Source organism: Centruroides sculpturatus, unplaced genomic scaffold, assembly GCF_000671375.1.
Source record: "Centruroides sculpturatus isolate CEXI.00-Female unplaced genomic scaffold, Cexi_2.0 scaffold557, whole genome shotgun sequence".
Classification (NCBI taxonomy): Eukaryota; Metazoa; Arthropoda; class Arachnida; order Scorpiones; family Buthidae; genus Centruroides; species Centruroides sculpturatus.
The window spans coordinates 461130-481182 of NW_019384744.1; the positions used below are offsets into that span (position 1 = coordinate 461130).

The 20053-nt window shown below is 27.2% G+C and overlaps 1 protein-coding gene across 5 annotated transcripts in view; it reads left to right on the forward strand.

The window, feature by feature from the left end:
- The window catches only part of LOC111628425 (mushroom body large-type Kenyon cell-specific protein 1-like), a 165178-nt gene that overhangs the window by 133209 nt on the left and 11916 nt on the right, over window positions 1–20053 (forward strand). For 4 of the 5 annotated variants that reach the window (XM_023372202.1, XM_023372201.1, XM_023372203.1 and 1 more), the window contains exons 5-6: window positions 17530–17770; window positions 17848–18355. In XM_023372202.1, coding sequence (XP_023227970.1) covers window positions 17530–17770; window positions 17848–18355 — 749 coding nt within the window. Of the gene's footprint in view, window positions 1–126; window positions 176–17529; window positions 17771–17847; window positions 18356–20053 lie in introns of those variants that run through there. The other variant, XM_023372205.1, reaches the window with a different exon arrangement.

Here is a 20053-nt window from a genome sequence, read left to right on the forward strand (position 1 = left end):
TCCAAAAGTATATATTAAATTTATTACAAAAATGTATCTATCTATTCAACAATTAAATAGAATTTTTTATAATATAAATTATTTTATTATAATTTATATTCATTCATTCATTATTTGAAGGTGAAAAACCAGTTCAGCTTCTGTTGTGTTGGATATGAGTCATCTGTATCAATAGGTACATTCTGTTATGTCTGGTGCAGAATTTTGAAGAAGCAGTTTTCACCCATTGTGACAATTCTTTTGCAATCAAAAACACTGTATTGAAACTAATATAGTTAGCATGTAGTTTAAATATGTAATCTTAACTAACTATAGCATGTTTGATAAAATGAGTAAATAAATAAAAACCAAAACAAATAATTTCCAGAGTTGAGATGCATGTGTATCAACTAACTTGATGTCAAATGTATTATTAATTGAAGAGATTAATAAACTGTTATAATAACTGTGCATGTTGTCTCTATGCTTGAAAACTTATTATGTGTTTTAATTTAATGATGTATTTTATTAATGGCATGTTTATGCAAATTGAAAGTTTTTTGTCAGTTTACTAGTTTTAATATTAATGGTTTGAACATAATTGTTCAAATATTTTTAATAATTAAGTTATTAAAAATGTTATATTTAGCTTTTAATTAAAAATTTTATTATGAGAATTTTAAACTATCAAACAAGATTTTATCTTCTTTTGTATAACAAGTCATTTCAGGTTTTTAAGAGAGTAAACTGATTATATATTATACTTTGTTGTATAATGAATATAGATATTATTAGACATCTATATCATCTTGTATGATATATATTACATTTTTATTGTAGAATGTTTTTTGATGGATAAATGAATTATTTTAAATATTACTGAATACTGAATACAATAACAAAGAAAGTTGAATATAAACTTTTTGAAATGCAAGAATATTGAAATTAACTGTTATTATATATGTTTTTTTATTATAAATATTAATTATTTTTTAATATTTATTTACAAAGAATTCATTTTCTATAGAAAATGAATATCTCTTATTCCATTTGATGAGTGTTATATTCAGTATACATTGTAAGTTATGTTTGTTAATGCATTACTAAATATTATATATAATTCAATATTTAGCAACATACTGTCATGTTAGAGTATGTAAATTATAAGCAGTCAATTTCAGTCTAGAGAGCCTAGGGACAATAAAATTTCTGTCACTGATATAGAAATAAATATACATTATAATTATACTAGCTGTAATACTGCTATGAAGTTTTAAGTTTTTGCCATTGCATAAAATAATCATAATTTATGCGGTTTTATCAATCTTTGAATTTGGAGTGTATCATTCAGCAAAATTGGTGTATTTAACTTGGGTAGAAAATATTGTCTGTAATTAATAATAATAATAATATCAAGTGAATTTCACCAATGTCATATTCAAGATATAATTTCTTAAAAATTTTTGAGTTTTGATTCACTTAAATTCAAGAAAATCAATTTTTAGTACTTTTAGTACTGGCTAAAAATCCAAGCCCAGCTTAAAATTAACTAAAGTAAATTACAAAATGCAATATATTATTTAAGAGTTATTGAATAATAAAAAAATAATTGTTTTTACTTGTCATTAAATTTTAAAAAATTATAAATTTTATCAAATGACAAAAACTAAAATGTTGCAATTTTTATTGATAGAATGTTCATTTCCACTGCAACCATATTCAAATTTAAATTATTCAGGTGTATTCTGTTTGATGATCTATGCATAACATGATGTCCACAGGTATTTGCTTCTGCATTACTTGATTTTATCTTGCAGAAGTTCAGACAATTCAAATTTTTTTCCATTCACCATAAAAGCATTTTTTAATTGTTTTTAATTGGGAGGAAAACAACCAAAACATTGTATTTGGTGATCTTATGGTAGCTATAGATAGGTGCTGTTGGAAGAGGATAAATCTTTTTGTTTTTTAATAGAAATGAGACTTTTTTAAATCAAAACTTTCAAAAGATTTTTCCCTTGACATTTTTAAATCAAAACTTTCAAAAGATTTTTCCCTTAACTTTTTTAAATCAAAACTTTCAAAAGATTTTTCCCTTTTCCAATTCTTTACAGCAAAGAAAAGGATAAGGAAGAGGAAAAATTTGTTTTTGATTAATAGACCAATAATTGGTTTTGCTGATAGTTACGCCATTATATTTTGGAATTCACAAAGATAGACTTTGTAAATTGGATTTGGATTATGTGATAAAACTATTACACAGCTTCGGTTAAAGGTTTGAAGAGTTTTTTATTTTATTTTATTTAAACACCGGTGTGTAGAGAGATTGTATTACACAGCTGTTTGTGATTCCTGTTTACCATCATTCTACATCCTTAAAATTTGGAGTTTGGATCATGTAATAGATTTTCTACATAACTGTTTGTTTTATGATTGGAATTTTGTTTTTTGTTGCATAATGCAGACTTTATTTGCTGTATAGTTAGTTTTTCTTTAAATGCAGTTCAACTTGGCATTTCCTTATTTATTTTTTATTTTTTCCTTTATTCACGTGCACTTCCCTTGAGTAGACGCCACACATTCCTTGACTACAAATTTTAACTCATGTAAGATTAACTGCAAAACAAAAGTAAAAATATCTGTAAGAAACTATTTATCTATTTTTTGTTTTTCTATTAACAGCAAAAGAACAAAATTAATTGTGTAAAAGACAAAGCTTATATTTGTTTATAAAAAATTAAAAAATTCAACTGTCTTTCAACATTATAAAGAGTTTAATTGAACAAAATTCACACAAGTACTTTCAACAGTATTACTTTCATCTTCAGGTGAGTAAGTTCTGTCACAGAACACAAAAGATTCAAAATGGTTTAAATCTCTGAGAGATGGAATACATGCTACAAATTTGAAAGGATAACATATAAACCTTTTCTTTTAAACATTTAGAACAGAAAAAGAAAAAAACACTTTGTGTTATCCTTTCAAACTTGTAACAAGTATTCCATCTCACAGGGTTTCAAATTTTGTGTTCTACATCAGAACTTTCTTGCCTGAGGATAATAGTAATACATTGTTGTAAGTACTTTGTAAATTTCGTTCAATTAAATTCTTTATAATGACAAAAGACAGCTGTAAATTTTCTTTATTTTTTCTATGTGATTTTGGCATTAAATGCTTCAAGTCTTTTTGTATTTAAAAAGCTCTATTGAAATAGATCTCAAGATACACAATTTAGGCAGACATACAAAAAATGCACTGCATGAGTGCTATCCACACATCACTAATAATTAAAATAATGGTTAACCTGACCATGGTGTTTTAACTAGTTTTAATGATGCCCCTAGATGCTGCAGTGCACACACAGTCTAAGAACCACTGCTGTAGACTATTGAATGTTTTTATTTTGTTTTCTGTTTGCAATGCATTGCAACATTGTTCTAAATAAATTTTTCAGAATTGTAATAAGATGGAATATAATTCTGATACTTGGTTTTTTACATCAACATATAACAAAAACAGGAATCAGAATTACATTTCATTGCTTGCAAATGAAAGAGAAACAGGCATTTATAAATTTAAAAAGTGTTACTATTTTAATTAAGTGAGAAATAAATAGAAGTGTTTCATGGTAGTAATGGAAATGAAATAGTTGGATTCAACAATGCAATTTAAAGGCATGGAAGATATCTTATTGGCATCCAAATGTCTCTCCTTACAGAAAACATTTTCTGGCAGTCAGTCAAGTGGTGTGATGCTTGCTTGCTTTGCACATTTCACAGTGTGAAGATTGCCAAACAGAATACATTCCATTATTCTTACAGCAATCCATTAAATTTTAATAGTCTGCATAGAGCTGCAGACATAAACAGTATAATAATTTCAGAAGATAGAACTGAATTAATTTGTAAACCACTTAACCAAAATAGTTGGATAAGAATATTGTAATAAGCCTATACATTTAACGATGAGATGAGAGAAGGAATGAGACCTGTCATTTTAAGCTGGATCAAGGCAGTAGAAATACAGTAATTTATTTTCTTGAATGTATGTAAATTGAAAAAGTTATTATAAAATTAAAGGTTAATTACTTAAGTTACTTAATGAATTATTCTAGAAAAAATGTAAATTTGGATACAGTGGCATAGAAATGCACATTCCACTAATAAAAAGCAGTTTGCATTGAGCTAGCAATATACAGATATTTTAGATGGGACAACTAGCAGTGATTTAAGAATTATGAATTCAAATCTTAATTTGTATTAGTGGTTTTTTTCCTCTTGTATATATTTAAATTTTTATTAAAATTGTTTTAAATTCATTGATTTTTTTATGTTATCAACAACAGTTACACATCTGTAACAAATCATCAAAGAATTTAATTAGTCCAGTTTAATCTAAAAATTTTTGATGGAATTATTAATATTAAGTTGATAGATAAAGGAAGAAATAGCTCTGTATTGGGAATATTGTACATTATGTTTCTGTCTAATACTTTTTTGAAATAAAATATTTAAACTGAATAAACAAAAATTTTAATTAGTCTTTTCTAAGTTAAGCATTGCAGTTCAAAACCTCTTAGAGAACTATCTTAAATAAATCTTCAATGACTTATCACCTTTAGAAATCCTCCATCTGTATCTTCATCAAGTCATCTTTTCTAGAATTGGAATGCTTGGAACATCATCACTACTAAAATTTTTTTTTTAAATGTTTCTAAGAGGTTTGAACTATAATTCACTCCAGTCTGAGGAATCGTGAGTAGAACATTAAGCATTGTTTAACTTGACTGAATATTGTTACATTACTATTAATGAATCCTAGGAATGAGAAAAATTTCAAGTTTAATTTCAATCATTTTCAAATTTAATTGAAATATGTACAGTATCTGTATAGCTAGCTAAAAATAGATCATGACATTGAGTTCTCTCAACCATAGATACAAATGTATCTTAAAATTTGGTTCAGGAAATGAATGAAATTAATCTTTGAGACAATTATAACATTTGTATCTTTATACTTTCTCATTATTAGAATGCATTAATATCTAGTTTTGAGTGATCAATCACTCCAAACTAAACAATATTTAGCCCAGAGAGACTGAATTTCAATTTTTTTTTCCATTTCTTTTTGATGTATGAAATTGTACTATATATCTATTAGTGTTTTTTTATCACTATATGTTATCTGTTTCTTATTTCTGTTTGAAAAATAAATAAGTATTATGAATAATACAAATGTAATTAGTAGATAATACTGCAGTAAAAAATGAAAAATAAAAACAAAACCAACTGAATAAAGTTGAAAGCTGAATCTCAACTGAATAAAGATAAAAAAACACCAAGTGTTTAAATAGTAGCCCAAATTTGTTTGAGTATCATCAAAAAAAAAAAAAACAAAACCTTTAATATATTTTTGGTTGCAGAAACAGCTGCATCATATATTTTATTCTATAATCAAACTAACTTTAAATTTATTTTTTTTTATCATTTACTGCAACAATTACTGTACTGCAGTTAATATAAATTTTTAATAATCATTTTTAACATGGAATAAGGAATTGACAATTTTCATCTTTTGTAATTAATAATTTGCAAACATCACATCTAAGAAAAATAATAAGTGAATAATTGTTTTAACTGAAATTAAAAAAACTAATTGATTTATCCTTATTTCATTTAATTACACTGTTCTGCAACAAAATCTCCAGTGAAAGAAAATGCGATTTTTATTTTTTTTTAATGTATTTTAGTGTGATGAATATGAATCTAAAGTCCAAACTTTTCTATTACCTACAGTTCTTTTAAAAAATACCATTATTATACTGAAAAATGTCTCTTTTGGATGAACTTTCTATTACTGTTGTTTGAATAAAATATAAGGAGGATACACTAAATTCTGCTGTTTTTATATGTGAATGAGACAGTTAAGCAAAAAAAAAGTCACTATTTGGTAGAAAAGTGGCCAATTGCACAGCAAACATACAAGGTCAGAAGAATATTGCTTTAACTACTCTAGTAGAGAAAACTAAAATTCTCTTACCTTCCCTTCATATCAAGCTCAGTTTGATGAAAAATTTTATGAAAGGTAAAGACAGAGAAGGAGAAAACTTTGCTTACCTGAAGCAAATGTTTTCTCATCTGAGTGATGCAAAAGTAAAGGAGAGATTTTTTGTTGGTCCCCAAGTAAGACAGCTTTTGAAGAAAAACTTAACCAGCAGAAAGGACAACATGGGACACATTTGAAATTGTGAGTAAGAAATTTTTTGGAGAATATATGAGCTAACAACTATAAGAAAATTGTGGAGAAGTTGACAACATCCTACCAAACATTGAGTTGCACTATGTCACTCAAGATACATTTCCTGCATTCCTATTTAGATTTTTCCTCACCAACCTAGGAGCTGTTTCTGATGAGCATGGAGAAAGGTTCTACTAAAGCTTTCTCTAATGCAGTGTTTCCCAATCTTTTTTGTGCTATGCCCCACCTAAGCCTTTCTAAAATTTTTATGCCCCCCTAACATATACAATGGCTATACAGTAAATTTAAACTCTGGATGAGTCCATTTTCGAATTGCCCCCCTGTGGGGTGTGGGAGACACTGCTCTAACGGAAAGTGGAATGAGAACATGTTAGCAGATTACTGCTGGACTCTACAGCAAGAGACTCCAGAAGGAGAATATAAAAAGAAGAAAACATGTCATTAAGTGTTTCAGTTTTTAAATGTATAGAATTATAAAAAAAAAAATAATAATTAACATAAATTTATTTGTATCTAATTAGCAATGTGTCTAGTCAATAAATATGATATTTTGAACAGAAAGTGTTTTCCTTCAAAAAACTTGTTTCTCTCAAAAGTGGTGGGTGTTAGGCCAATTCTGTTGACAGATTCATATTCAGCACCATTGAAACTATAAAAATCAGTAAAAATGTTTGATGGGAACAGAAATAAATTGTTTTTTTCTTTCAGAACAGTTTCAATTAAGAAAGGCACTGATTTTTTGCAAAACAATAAACTTTTTTTTTTAGAGTTTTTGACTGACATTTTCATTATTATTATTTTTTAATGTGGCCATATTATTATGTTTCAAAATATATTTCAACATTAATATTTTTAATTTTATAATAAATCTATAAAAAAATATGAAGTCGTAAATGGCGTCTACCGGGATTGCTTTGTTATATCAATTAAACTTNTTTTACTATTAATAATTAGTTATAATAAAAATCAATTATAAAATTTTAGAAATTTTTGCTACAATTTATAATTTGCATTTATAATATTCTTTTCAGTTATTTTTTTCCTATTTTTTATAATAATAATTATTATTATTGCTTGAAGTATTTTATACATCATATTTTTTAAAATTATAATTTGGATTTATGTAAAAATAATCTAAAATTATTTATTGATACCTATCTATAGATAACTTATATTTTTTAAAATTTATTAATTCCCTTTTAATTAAATTACATCAGATTTAGATATAAAATTGGCATTTAGATAGTTGTCTAAATTTTAATGTATATAAAATGACTGAAATAAGAAATTTTTTTATAAAACTATAATTATATAGATGAAAGAATAAAGTTATAGATTAAAAAAGAATTCCTTAGAATAATGGTTCTGAAAGTATGGTTTGTAGATTACTGATGATTTGCAAGAATGTACTAAATAGTTTATGTACTGATCTACTGTAATCATTTTTTAAAATATAGTTCTATGCTGTTTAATCAGAAAAAGTATTTTGTTTCACTTATTTCTTAGATTAAATTACTAGGTAGACAAAAGTTTTAAATTATACCTAACTCTCCTTTATATAACAAACAAACAAAGCATGCTCCTTCTGTATATTACAACAGAGCACTATATATCACACTGCCATTTTTAAGCCATTAATAATTAAAATGACCAGATCCTGACATGTAAAAAGTAGATAGTTAAGCTGTACGCTTCAATGTGACAGATGAGACATGATTCATGTGATAAATACTGGTTTACGATTATCAGTTTTCTAGCTTTCTGACATTATTGATGATAGACGTGAACAACTAATGAACAATTTCACTTATTCATACATTCTTGTTTAAAAAATAATTATCTACAGAAATAGTGACAATAAACAACTAATGAATTGTAATCACAACTCCACATGTAGTTTTGTTTGCTTTAAAAATCATTTTTTTTTAACTCTGATAACTAGCAAAAACCATCAACTTCCTTTTATAACAGATTTGCACAACCATGGTATTTGCACATAGTATACAGTCACTGTTCTCCAACAGACAGGTTGCCAAACTGTATTAAAATTAAAGTTTTTATGCAATAACTTGTATGCAATTCAACTTACAGTTTATGCAATGGATATTGATTATTTTTGAATGTAATTATGAAATAGTCCAAAAGTGGGACATTTTTGTGGGTCTGAACATCTGGTCATTTTATCAATAATATACAGTACTAAACTTGATACACACAAAATACTTAGAGCACTGCACCATAAATGGACCACTTTCACATGAAGTGACTTATAAATTGCCTTTAAAAACAATTATTGTTTTTTAAAAATGACCAAAAAAGCTATATTGCAAACTGAAAACAGTTTTGGATGAGGTTGTAAAAATGGAAATTTTATCAAATAATCTTTGAATGCACATATTTTAAAGTTTTATATAATGAGATGGGAAATGAGCATAACTGCAATTCTGTACCAAAGTTTGTTGCTACAAGCAAGACAGTCACTTGCCTCTTTAAACTTCATAAGGAGTTAAAAATACATTTGCATGACAATAAATATTTTTCTTCAATTTTGTAATAAGGCATGCATCACTTGTTCAAGTGGCAAATCTTACTGATATTGTTAAATTCTGAACTTGCTATTACAGGATAATGATATCACCATGTTTAATGTTCATGATAAAGTCAAAGCTAAAATTATACATAAAATAAAGCTAAAAAACATAAAATTAGAACTTTAGCATAATGGGTTTGATTGTCAAGAATTTTACTCTCATAATTATCATCAATTTTATATGTATGCCTGAGTAATAAATCAATGAGTAGACTGCTAATGATTTCAAACACATATGTGAGGAATTTGGAATACCATGATAGTCTGTAAACAATATCTTGACTTGTCAGTGAACAAAATATTGCATCAGAGACCAATGTCGTGTTTCTGGTTGTATCATAAATAGACCCTTCTTTGTACAAGGATCAATTGGACATAAACTAGTAGATGTTTGGAATAGAGATCATTTGTTTGAAGCCTACTTTTGACAGTTTGTCACAACAATCTCAGGAATAAGTTCTTAGGCTGTTGACAGCTCTACAGAGAGTTGTCTCATAGACATTTCCATTTTGGCATGCATTTAACATCAAATAACAGTTCTGTTGACTGATTGTAATTCTTGGATATCCATTTCCTGATTGGCATGTAACCTATTTTCTGGAACCTTGCCTCAAAATCTGGATATGACACTGTGTAGCATATTCAGTGCCCTTGTTACCTCCATCTGCAACTGATTTGTTTCTAACCTGTCAGTAACTCTGTCTTTCATAAAATCATTCATCTGATCTTGTATACCATCATTATTAATTCTACAAAAGCAATAACAAAACCATCACATAATAAAATCAGCAATGGTCCTTTATATACAAGTCAGCTATATTTATGGTACTGTATGTTTTGCATAAATTTGCATATTTTTCTTTTTGTGTAACTCAAATGAATACTGATTTTTGTACAAATATGGTGACGCTACATATAGGTATACCTTGCTAATATGACAGGTCAGATGAATTTAGATGAGCAGAATAAGACATGGCCATAAAGTAAATATTGTCTTAAAGTAAATCACAGCTTATTTCACTTGCCAATACATATAAAAGCCTAAAAACATATTTACACTAACTTTTATTAAGTGCACAATAGTTCTAGGCTTAAAAAAATGAAAAATAAAAACACAAAAACTCTCTTAGGCACAGGGTAAATGCAGAAAACAATAAACATGAATATAATTGAAAAGCACTGTATTAATTAATGAAGTGTTATAAAGTGAAGCAATGTAAGTAAGATTTGCCTGTGCACTTTTCCATTATTAGTTATATTAATTTTTGCAGGAACTAGAGATATGATGATTATGCTTATTTTTTGGAGTGTAGTTACCTAAAATTCATGTATGTAATTTTAGATATTCTAATATAACATATATATAATATTATATAATATAAAAACAAAATGAAAAATATATTCTTTCTTCATTTATTCTTAATAAATATGTATGCAGAAATTTAAAGTTTCTGCATACATATTTATTAAGAATGAAATATTGATTGTTAAAATTACTATACAATGTGTCCCAGAAAATATCTTGTCTAGGGTTACCAAATTCTGAATGGTTGATTCCAAGAGATATTCTGAAAAGCAAAATTGCCACATTAGACAACCATGAAATGTATATATACACCTTTTTACTGAAAAGTTATAAATCAACAATTTAATCTTCATTGAACTGTAAACACTAGCTAAACCTATAAATATCTAACCTTGGATGATTTAATGCAATTTCCCTAATAGAATCTGTGACAGATTCTATTAGGGAAATTGCATTAAATGTGCAGACTGCACATGCACAAGTCTCCAGTTCAATAAATTCTAGGTCTTAGTTATATCCTGTATAAACTACTATTGCTTTGCCTGTCCAATTTGCCATTCCCTCATTTGTATTTTTTTATTCTTGGGCCTGCTCTACTGATTTCCCTACATGATGCTGTAAGGTGTACAGGAGTGTTTCATGCAAAACCCAAAAGTCAATTGCATCTATTGTGTAAGGAATGTCTTATTTTATGATCTATTAGACTAATCCCTTCTAACATGTCTAGGGCTCCATGTGAACACAAGTCATGGGAGTTTTATCACTTTCCACTTTTCTAAGAATTTCAGTAACAGTGTTGCTTAAAAACTGAATACAGGGCTGTAAAGGCTGGTTTACACAATACAACTAGACATTTGTTTCTCAAAACTGCAATATGCAAAGATTCACCTCATTTGAACAAACTCACAACTTATTGGCAACTTTGGTTCAACGTGTCATAACGTTGTCACAGAAAATCTAATTGTCTGATTTTTTTTGCTCATTTTTTTGTAGCAGAAACAGTTTATAATAAAAATAAAAGTTTAAAACTATTCAATGCATTCAGAAATTGAGTTAATTTAAAAAGATAAAATATTAGAAAAATCTCAGCCTGTTCCAACTTTAGAGGTAATTAAAAACATTCAAACAATACTTAAATCAAAAAAGGAATATCTTATTCTTATACTTATATCAATATAAGTTATTTATCAAATGCATTTTTCCAAAGTGACATTGCTTTGCGCTTTGGCCTCTTCAGTGATGATACAATTCAATCCAAGTGCAGTGTATTTATAATTTACAAATCTCTCTCAGCATGCATCAACATTAATGCCATTATTTAAATTAATAGTATTCTTTTCTTTAAACAAAATTTTTATACTGTGTTATCTGTATTAAATTAATGTTACAATTTGTTTCAGTACAATGTAAATACCTTGGTAACATCACAATTCCTACCATGATAGCTGCTTGATATTCTTTTACTCATTTTTTTCCAGTAATCTCTTCATTTCTCCTATATAATACAGACACTCCCCTACTTACAAACATGTTAGGTTCCTGAGGTTTTGTTCTAAGTCAAAAACTAACCTGAAAGTACATTTGTACACAATAACCACATATTGTTAGTGTTTGATTCTTCAATATACTTAATAGAATGCATTATGCTCATTTACCCACTTGCTACTACTTAGTAGTGGTTGGTTGTTTCAAACATGTTTTTTTTTTTCCATGTAATGCACTTAGTTTTATAATGTCAAGTTAAGTTTCCACATACATGCAAAAAGTGTGGCTCTATTAATCTCCACTACTAGATTACTATTAATTTTGGAGGCATTTTTGAAGCACTCTGCCTGGTCGAATTGTTTGTAAGTCTGAAAGTTTGTAAGTTGAATGTTCATAAGTATATGATTATAACACTTACGTGTTGTGGCTTTACAGGAGTGGGGTCTCTGTCTCCACTCCTGTAACACTACAGCAGGTGTTATAATCATATAATAAACATTGGCGTGAAGTGACATTGTATTAGTTCATAAGTAAGGGAGCTCCTGTATTTTGTTTGAAAAGTATTTTTAACAAATGTTTATTAAATGTAAGAGTAAGATAATCCTTTCTTGATTTAAGTGTTGTTTGAATGTTTTTAATCATCTTTAAAGTCAGAACAGGCTGAGATCTTGTTCTTGTATTTTATATTTTTAAATTAAAAACAGTTTAATTACAAATGTTTTCAGCCTTTTTTAAAGACCATCTTCAGGTAAAATGGAGAATTGAACAAGCAATTATTTATTGTGACATTGTCACAATAATTAATTTAATTAAATTTAAATTAAAATAAATTAAATTAAATTAATAAATTAAAAATACAATTAAAAATTGTATTTTTAATTTATTTAACTTAAAATATATGCTCTCCACCTGAGATTAGTTGCTTGCCCCTGTATATCATACTTTTCCTTTATCAATAGAGTTGTGCCAGTTATCTATCTAACACCTTTCAGGGGAAAATGTTTGAATTGAAATAACATGACTTCCAGTTTGATTTGGAAGTTCTTATTGGGACTTCTTGCTCCTAAGGTTTCCATATCTTATCTATTTAACTTCATTCTTGAGATTAAGGAATGACAGACAGACCATTCAGTTATCCAAATAGTCAGTCAAAGATTAAGGATTTTTGTGGCCCCATGCACAAAGTACACAGGACCCCAAAAATCCTTAATTTGCCACTGAACAGAATCATAAAGAATATCTGAGAACTATTTTTGATATCCTCTTTTATTTTAGTTTTTAGAATCATTTTTGCTCATACTTCAGCTTTTTTCATTTGCTTCAAATAAACAGAAGTTTTTCTTCAACACCAGTTCAAATATTGACACTTTAAATTGTACTGTGAAAGGAAATTTTTTGCAATTTCAGCTCTGTACAGTTTAAATTTTAGTTATCAAGTATATGAAACACCATACATTTCATTATTTTAAGAAACAAAATTTTATTACTTCCTGTTATCTTAAATAAAATCTTGCTTTGTTACTTAAAACAAGATAATAAAAAAAGGAAATGTAGAACTAAAATTTATGCTTGAACTTGCTTCTCTAAGAAGTTATAATGTATTGTAACTAGTTCCTTCTTAAAACTTGTAGCAGGAAAGTCAGTTTACTGAAACCCTTTTGTATTATTCCCACAGTATTGTGGCTTAAAGGTTAAAATTGTTGTAATTTTCAAATTTCAAATAATAACTAATACCATTTGATATATTGATTTAAAGGACTTTTTAACACTGAATCCACAACAGTGCAATAAGATTTGAAATTGAACAAAGCATTCAGAAGTTATGCCTGAGAAATCAAATATACTAGGTTCTATTATTAAAAGTCAAATAATAAAATATGTTTCACTGAAAATTTTTAAAAATCTATTGTATTAAAATTGTTTATGCAGAATTACATCTAAACATTGTTTCACAAGTTCTTTTTAATTCAATATCTAGCCATTTTTGAATATGGATCATTATCAAACAAAATAAATCCATCAGAAAAATTCACGGTAAATATAATTTCTGATGTTACTCTTTAGCAGTGTTTTCCAACCTGTGTCTGTTGCAACAGTGCCTTAGGTTTGTCACGAAAATATTAAATATTTTTTAGACTTTTTTAATAAGCTCTTTTTTAAAATTTTATTTGTTTCACTTTTTTACTGTTGTCTGACCAAAGAGAGGAGGAGGTATTCACTAAATTGCTGATTGACATAAAATTTTGAAGCATCAGCATACTCCCCTCACAAAGGCTATGTGTGTCTATGTATATGCCAGTTTGTCAACTTGAAGACCAATACTACCTCTTTATACATTGATTCAAATAGTCTTTTTACTTTTCTATTATATTTGTAAAATTGTGAGTTTTTGTCTTGGTTAGTTTAATTTCAGTAGTATCAAATTTTAAATTTTAAACATTTTTATTTTAAAAATTACAGTGTGTTGCAGGAATCTTCTTAAATTCAAAGTATGTTGCTAATTCAAAAGGGTTGGGAAATATTGCTCTATAGTAATCTAATATTTTAAAAAGTCTTCAGTGAAAACATTTTGTTATATGTGCATTTAATAGAACCTAATAGATGTGATTTCTTAGATATAACTGTTGAAAGCTTTGTTCAGTTTCAAATCTGAATGCACTATCAGATTTATTGTTAGCTAGTTCTGCTTAACATTCTTTAGTAAACAATTTTTGTACTGATAGTAATAACAATGTTACTTTCTATCAGTATAACAATTGGTAACATTATACTAGGAAATAAACTTTAGGAAAACATCTAAGAAGTTATTCTACCTACGATGATTTTCATTGACTACTGAAATAAGCAACATTGCCTGAAACTGGAACATCAGATTTTCTTGAAAGATCTTGTCTGGACTGAGAACAAGAAATTAAAAATACATTTGCTGTAAATATTCAAATGTATTGAGATAGTTTTAATTTTGAGTAGAAAAATACTAAGTTATTAAAATTATGAAAGATTATAGATTTTATTAAAGTTAACTATTAGGATGCTATTGATTCTTACAGTTATAGACCAAAAGTAGTTAATATCTTGGGTAATAATTTATGTTGAACAAGCAAAACAATTCTCATATAAATTAGATTTAATTCTTCAGTTTTTTTTAAAATTAAAATAATGATAAAATTAATATTTTTGCTGATGTCTCTATAATAATNTTATACTAATTATTTATTCTTCAATCCATTTTTTATTAGCTGTAAAATTAAATGGTTATGTTTTTTTATATCTTCACTATCTTTATCAGCAATTAATTATCTCTGTTAGGTATGTAGATGCATATCTTAGCATTTGAGAGGAAATATGCATTAAATATTACTAGCTGTACAAGTAGTATGAAACAGTGCTAAAAAAATGAAGTTAAAATAATTGTCTTTTAACCATTCTAGCAATCCATGTAACTGGATAATTTTTATAAATAACACCATACAGAATCTATACCCTATACTTTGAGTGGTTGTTGAAAGCATAGTACTTACTAGTGCAGTTTAAAAGATAACGTTTCAAATGAGTAATTATTTATTGTGATATCATCACAATGCCAAGCTGCAATTTTTGATTTATTTAATTTAAAATATATGCTCTTAATTTTAGTAGTGTCTTGCACCTGTATATCATACTTTTCCTGATTACAATAGAGTCATGCCAGTTATCTATCTAACTCTATTCTGGAGAAAATTTTTGAATTGAAGTAATGTGACTTCTAATATGGCTTAAACAGATCAGCATATGATTGTAAATCTTAATGTTTTATGTAGATAGATATTTCTGAGACTTGTTAAGCCTATATATGCAGTCAAATCTCAATATAGTGCTAAATAATGTTATCCTCATGAAGTGCAAATGAATATTCATGAATAAATCTTCCCTATAAGTATTAAATAGAAAACCTTTCAATATCTGTGAATTGCTAAATGTATGATTCGACATTGCAAATGATATCAAATTGTGCAACCTCTAAAATTTTAAACCTCATTAATGTATATAATTCTTATTGTTTAGTGCCACATTTGATTTAGTACTACTTCTAGATGCAAATAAATGATAGTACTAAATCAAGATTTGACTGTATATTCCATTATATTTACAATAGTCAGGTTTAATTCATTTGTTGTTGTAAATAGAGAAAGAGAATCTTACAAATTATCAAAATTGCAAAATTTGTTTCTCTTCAAGTTTATGTTCATTTTCACTCTATCTCAAACTGTCAGTTAGAACATAAAATAATTAGTTTATGATTATAAATTTTAATAATTTAACAAAATAGTTAGTTCTAATAAGGATTAGATTTGATTTCTTTAATTGATTCCAAAAGTATATATTAAATTTATTACAAAAATGTATCTATCTATTCAACAATTAAATAGAATTTTTTATAATATANTCACTTTTTTACTGTTGTCTGACCAAAGAGAGGAGGAGGTATTCACTAAATTGCTGATTGACATAAAATTTTGAAGCATCAGCATACTCCCCTCACAAAGGCTATGTGTGTCTATGTATATGCCAGTTTGTCAACTTGAAGACCAATACTACCTCTTTATACATTGATTCAAATAGTCTTTTTACTTTTCTATTATATTTGTAAAATTGTGAGTTTTTGTCTTGGTTAGTTTAATTTCAGTAGTATCAAATTTTAAATTTTAAACATTTTTATTTTAAAAATTACAGTGTGTTGCAGGAATCTTCTTAAATTCAAAGTATGTTGCTAATTCAAAAGGGTTGGGAAATATTGCTCTATAGTAATCTAATATTTTAAAAAGTCTTCAGTGAAAACATTTTGTTATATGTGCATTTAATAGAACCTAATAGATGTGATTTCTTAGATATAACTGTTGAAAGCTTTGTTCAGTTTCAAATCTGAATGCACTATCAGATTTATTGTTAGCTAGTTCTGCTTAACATTCTTTAGTAAACAATTTTTGTACTGATAGTAATAACAATGTTACTTTCTATCAGTATAACAATTGGTAACATTATACTAGGAAATAAACTTTAGGAAAACATCTAAGAAGTTATTCTACCTACGATGATTTTCATTGACTACTGAAATAAGCAACATTGCCTGAAACTGGAACATCAGATTTTCTTGAAAGATCTTGTCTGGACTGAGAACAAGAAATTAAAAATACATTTGCTGTAAATATTCAAATGTATTGAGATAGTTTTAATTTTGAGTAGAAAAATACTAAGTTATTAAAATTATGAAAGATTATAGATTTTATTAAAGTTAACTATTAGGATGCTATTGATTCTTACAGTTATAGACCAAAAGTAGTTAATATCTTGGGTAATAATTTATGTTGAACAAGCAAAACAATTCTCATATAAATTAGATTTAATTCTTCAGTTTTTTTTAAAATTAAAATAATGATAAAATTAATATTTTTGCTGATGTCTCTATAATAATTTTTACAAATTTGTTAAATTTTAGAAAATATTCTTATTATTCTGTTATAATTGCATAAAAATGACTATTTCAAAGTCTTCTGATATCTAATGCTTTTCAAAATCAATTGATCTTTATTCGTCAAAATTTTGAGTAAGATGTTTTTGAATAAGTTTTACTATAATTTTTTTGGAAATAAGTTAATTTAGATTTCCTAAATAATATATAAATGTTTTGATTAAATTTATATAAATATTTTTCAAAATTTAATTAGCTACTATCAAATTTTTTTTGTATATAATTCTATTATAGTTTTATTGTATTTTCTGACTGAAATTCATTTCATTCTTAAGATAAAAATAATATAGAATATAGCAAATTTTATAATAACTGATTTATTTATTTATAAATAATTTTAAAATTTTTCTGAAAACAAATTGTCTACATATTGTTATACCAAAATATTAATTTACTTTACAGTTTCATTTCCATCAGGATTTTTATTGCCTTGGTGTACGTCCTATGGTGGTCCAACTTCTCCATCTTCCCTCTCTGATCAACCACTGGATCTCAGCATGCATTCATCTCGTCGAACATCAGATAAAGATAAATCTAGGGGATTATTCTATGTATCACCATCAATCCGAAATAATGGAGAAAGTACACATGATATACCAAAAAGAAGTGTTCTGAAAGTTCCACAAATACCAATGAATCATGGGTATTTAAATTTTTCATAAATAATAATAAAAATTTTGTTCTTCAAAAATATAAATAATTTTTTTTTTTTTGTTATAGTCACAAAAAGCGATTAGATTCAAACTGTAAGCGTTCCTATACAGAAGATGAATTACAAGCTGCCTTGCGTGATATTCAAAGTGGGAAGTTAGGTACACGTCGAGCTGCAGTGATTTATGGAATACCGCGATCTACATTGAGAAATAAAGTTTATAAACTTGCTATGGAAAGAAATAGAGGAACTCGAAATAATACATCAAAAATATGTAACGGTGGGAAAAAAGCTGAAGCAGACCAAAAGGATAAAGATAAAGATAAAGAAAGCATTGAATCTGAAAAATCCACATCTTGCAAGCAAAGCAGTGTTACAGCATCTGCCAGTGAATCACTAAGGCAACTTTTGAAAAACACTATTACACAAAAGACACAAAGTGTCAGTAAAAATAATGATAAGCATAAATCAGATATAAATCAACTACAATCAAATCTATTTTGTAATCCAGAAGCCACAGATGATATATTAAGTACTTTGGAATACAATCAAGCATTGGCTCCTTTTTTATCTCAGGTATGTGATAAAGCATGTTAAAATTAATATATTTGTTCAAATATTATTTCATTCTCCTATTCACCAGAATTTCGACTATATATAATATTAAAAACTTCATTAAATTAATAAGCTTCAATATCCTTAATTTATTCAAATATATATTTGTTTTTAATTAATTACTAAATTTAATACAAAATGACAGCTTACCACCTACTTTTAGCGAAAATTATGTAATATCTTTATAATTAATTGACTATATTATAGCTCAATTAAAAATTTTAGGATTGATTATAATAATCATGTGTATTTAGATTTTTGGCTTTTTTCCTTGATGTTCTCAATAAATATACTGTAGTTCCTTGATTTTAGACACACATTTTTACTGTTTTTATTAATCTTAGAGGTTTATCTTTATATTTTAATGCAGATGTGGCCAAACTTTTATCCCTTAGGGCAGTGGTGTTTTTCAACCTTTTTCATTGAGTGGCACACCTAATTGAAAAATAACAAATCGTGACACCCTTGACCAGCAGCAGATCTAGAATCTGAATAAAGGGAGGGACTAATGGGCCAGATGAATTTTTTGCGAAAATGAATATTATGCGCAATGCAAAAGTGTTTCTACCTGTTCAAAATCAAAATTTAAGTCCATTGAATTTTGTCAAAATACAGTAGAACCTCAATTACCCGGACTAATTGGGGATGAAGGCAGTCCGGATAAGGAAAAATTCGGATAATCGAAACAAATACTTTAATTTGTCTTTTAATGATAATACAACACGTTTTCTTTTCGATGACATATTGGTAATATTAAAAATAAATACTGTATTTAAATCGTGATCAAATTTTCAAGAAGCAAATATTCATATTGAATTTGGACTACTACTGACCAGCGCTAAACAGACTACCTATTGTTTAAAAGGCCCCCTGATGGCGCAAGAAGACGGATTTTATAAAATAAAAAGCAGTTGAAATTGCATTTTTATGAATAAAAATTTGACAAACTATTTATCATTTTATGACGACTAAAACTTTTTCATCACATTCGCGGCTTTTAAGTAATGCATAAACCTTCGAGGCTCGATGCCCTTCGGACCACAAGGCATAGGTGGTGGCCCACGTTGCCCATACACTGCCCTTGGTCATAGAAATGATGTAATTTGAATATAAATTATTTATAAATGCGTATGTCAAGTTATATTTTTATTATGAAGCAAAATATATTTAAGAGTTTACGACCACTGTGCTGGGTGAGACGTTGTTGAAACAAAAAAAGTTATTCATTCCATCACGTACATAAACAGTATCATAATTCACCAAATGCAAATCAGCAAATTCGTAAAATTTTTGTTTATTTTGAACAATCCCAGATAATCGAGGTTCTACTGTACCTACATGTAAAATAATAGTTTCACTATTGTTTTTTAAATATACAATAGAAAACCATTATCCGGATTTTCGATTATCCGGATTGTTCAAGATAAACAAAAATTTTACAAATTTGCTGATTTGCACTTCGCAAATTACGACACTGTTTATGTACGTGATGAAATGAATAACTTTTTTTGTTTCAACAACATCTCGCCCAGCACAGTGGTCGTAAACTCTTAAATATATTTTACGTAGTAATAAAAATATAACTTGACATACATATTTATAAATAATTTATATTCAAATTACATCATTTCTATGACCAAGGGCGGCGTAAGGCATGGA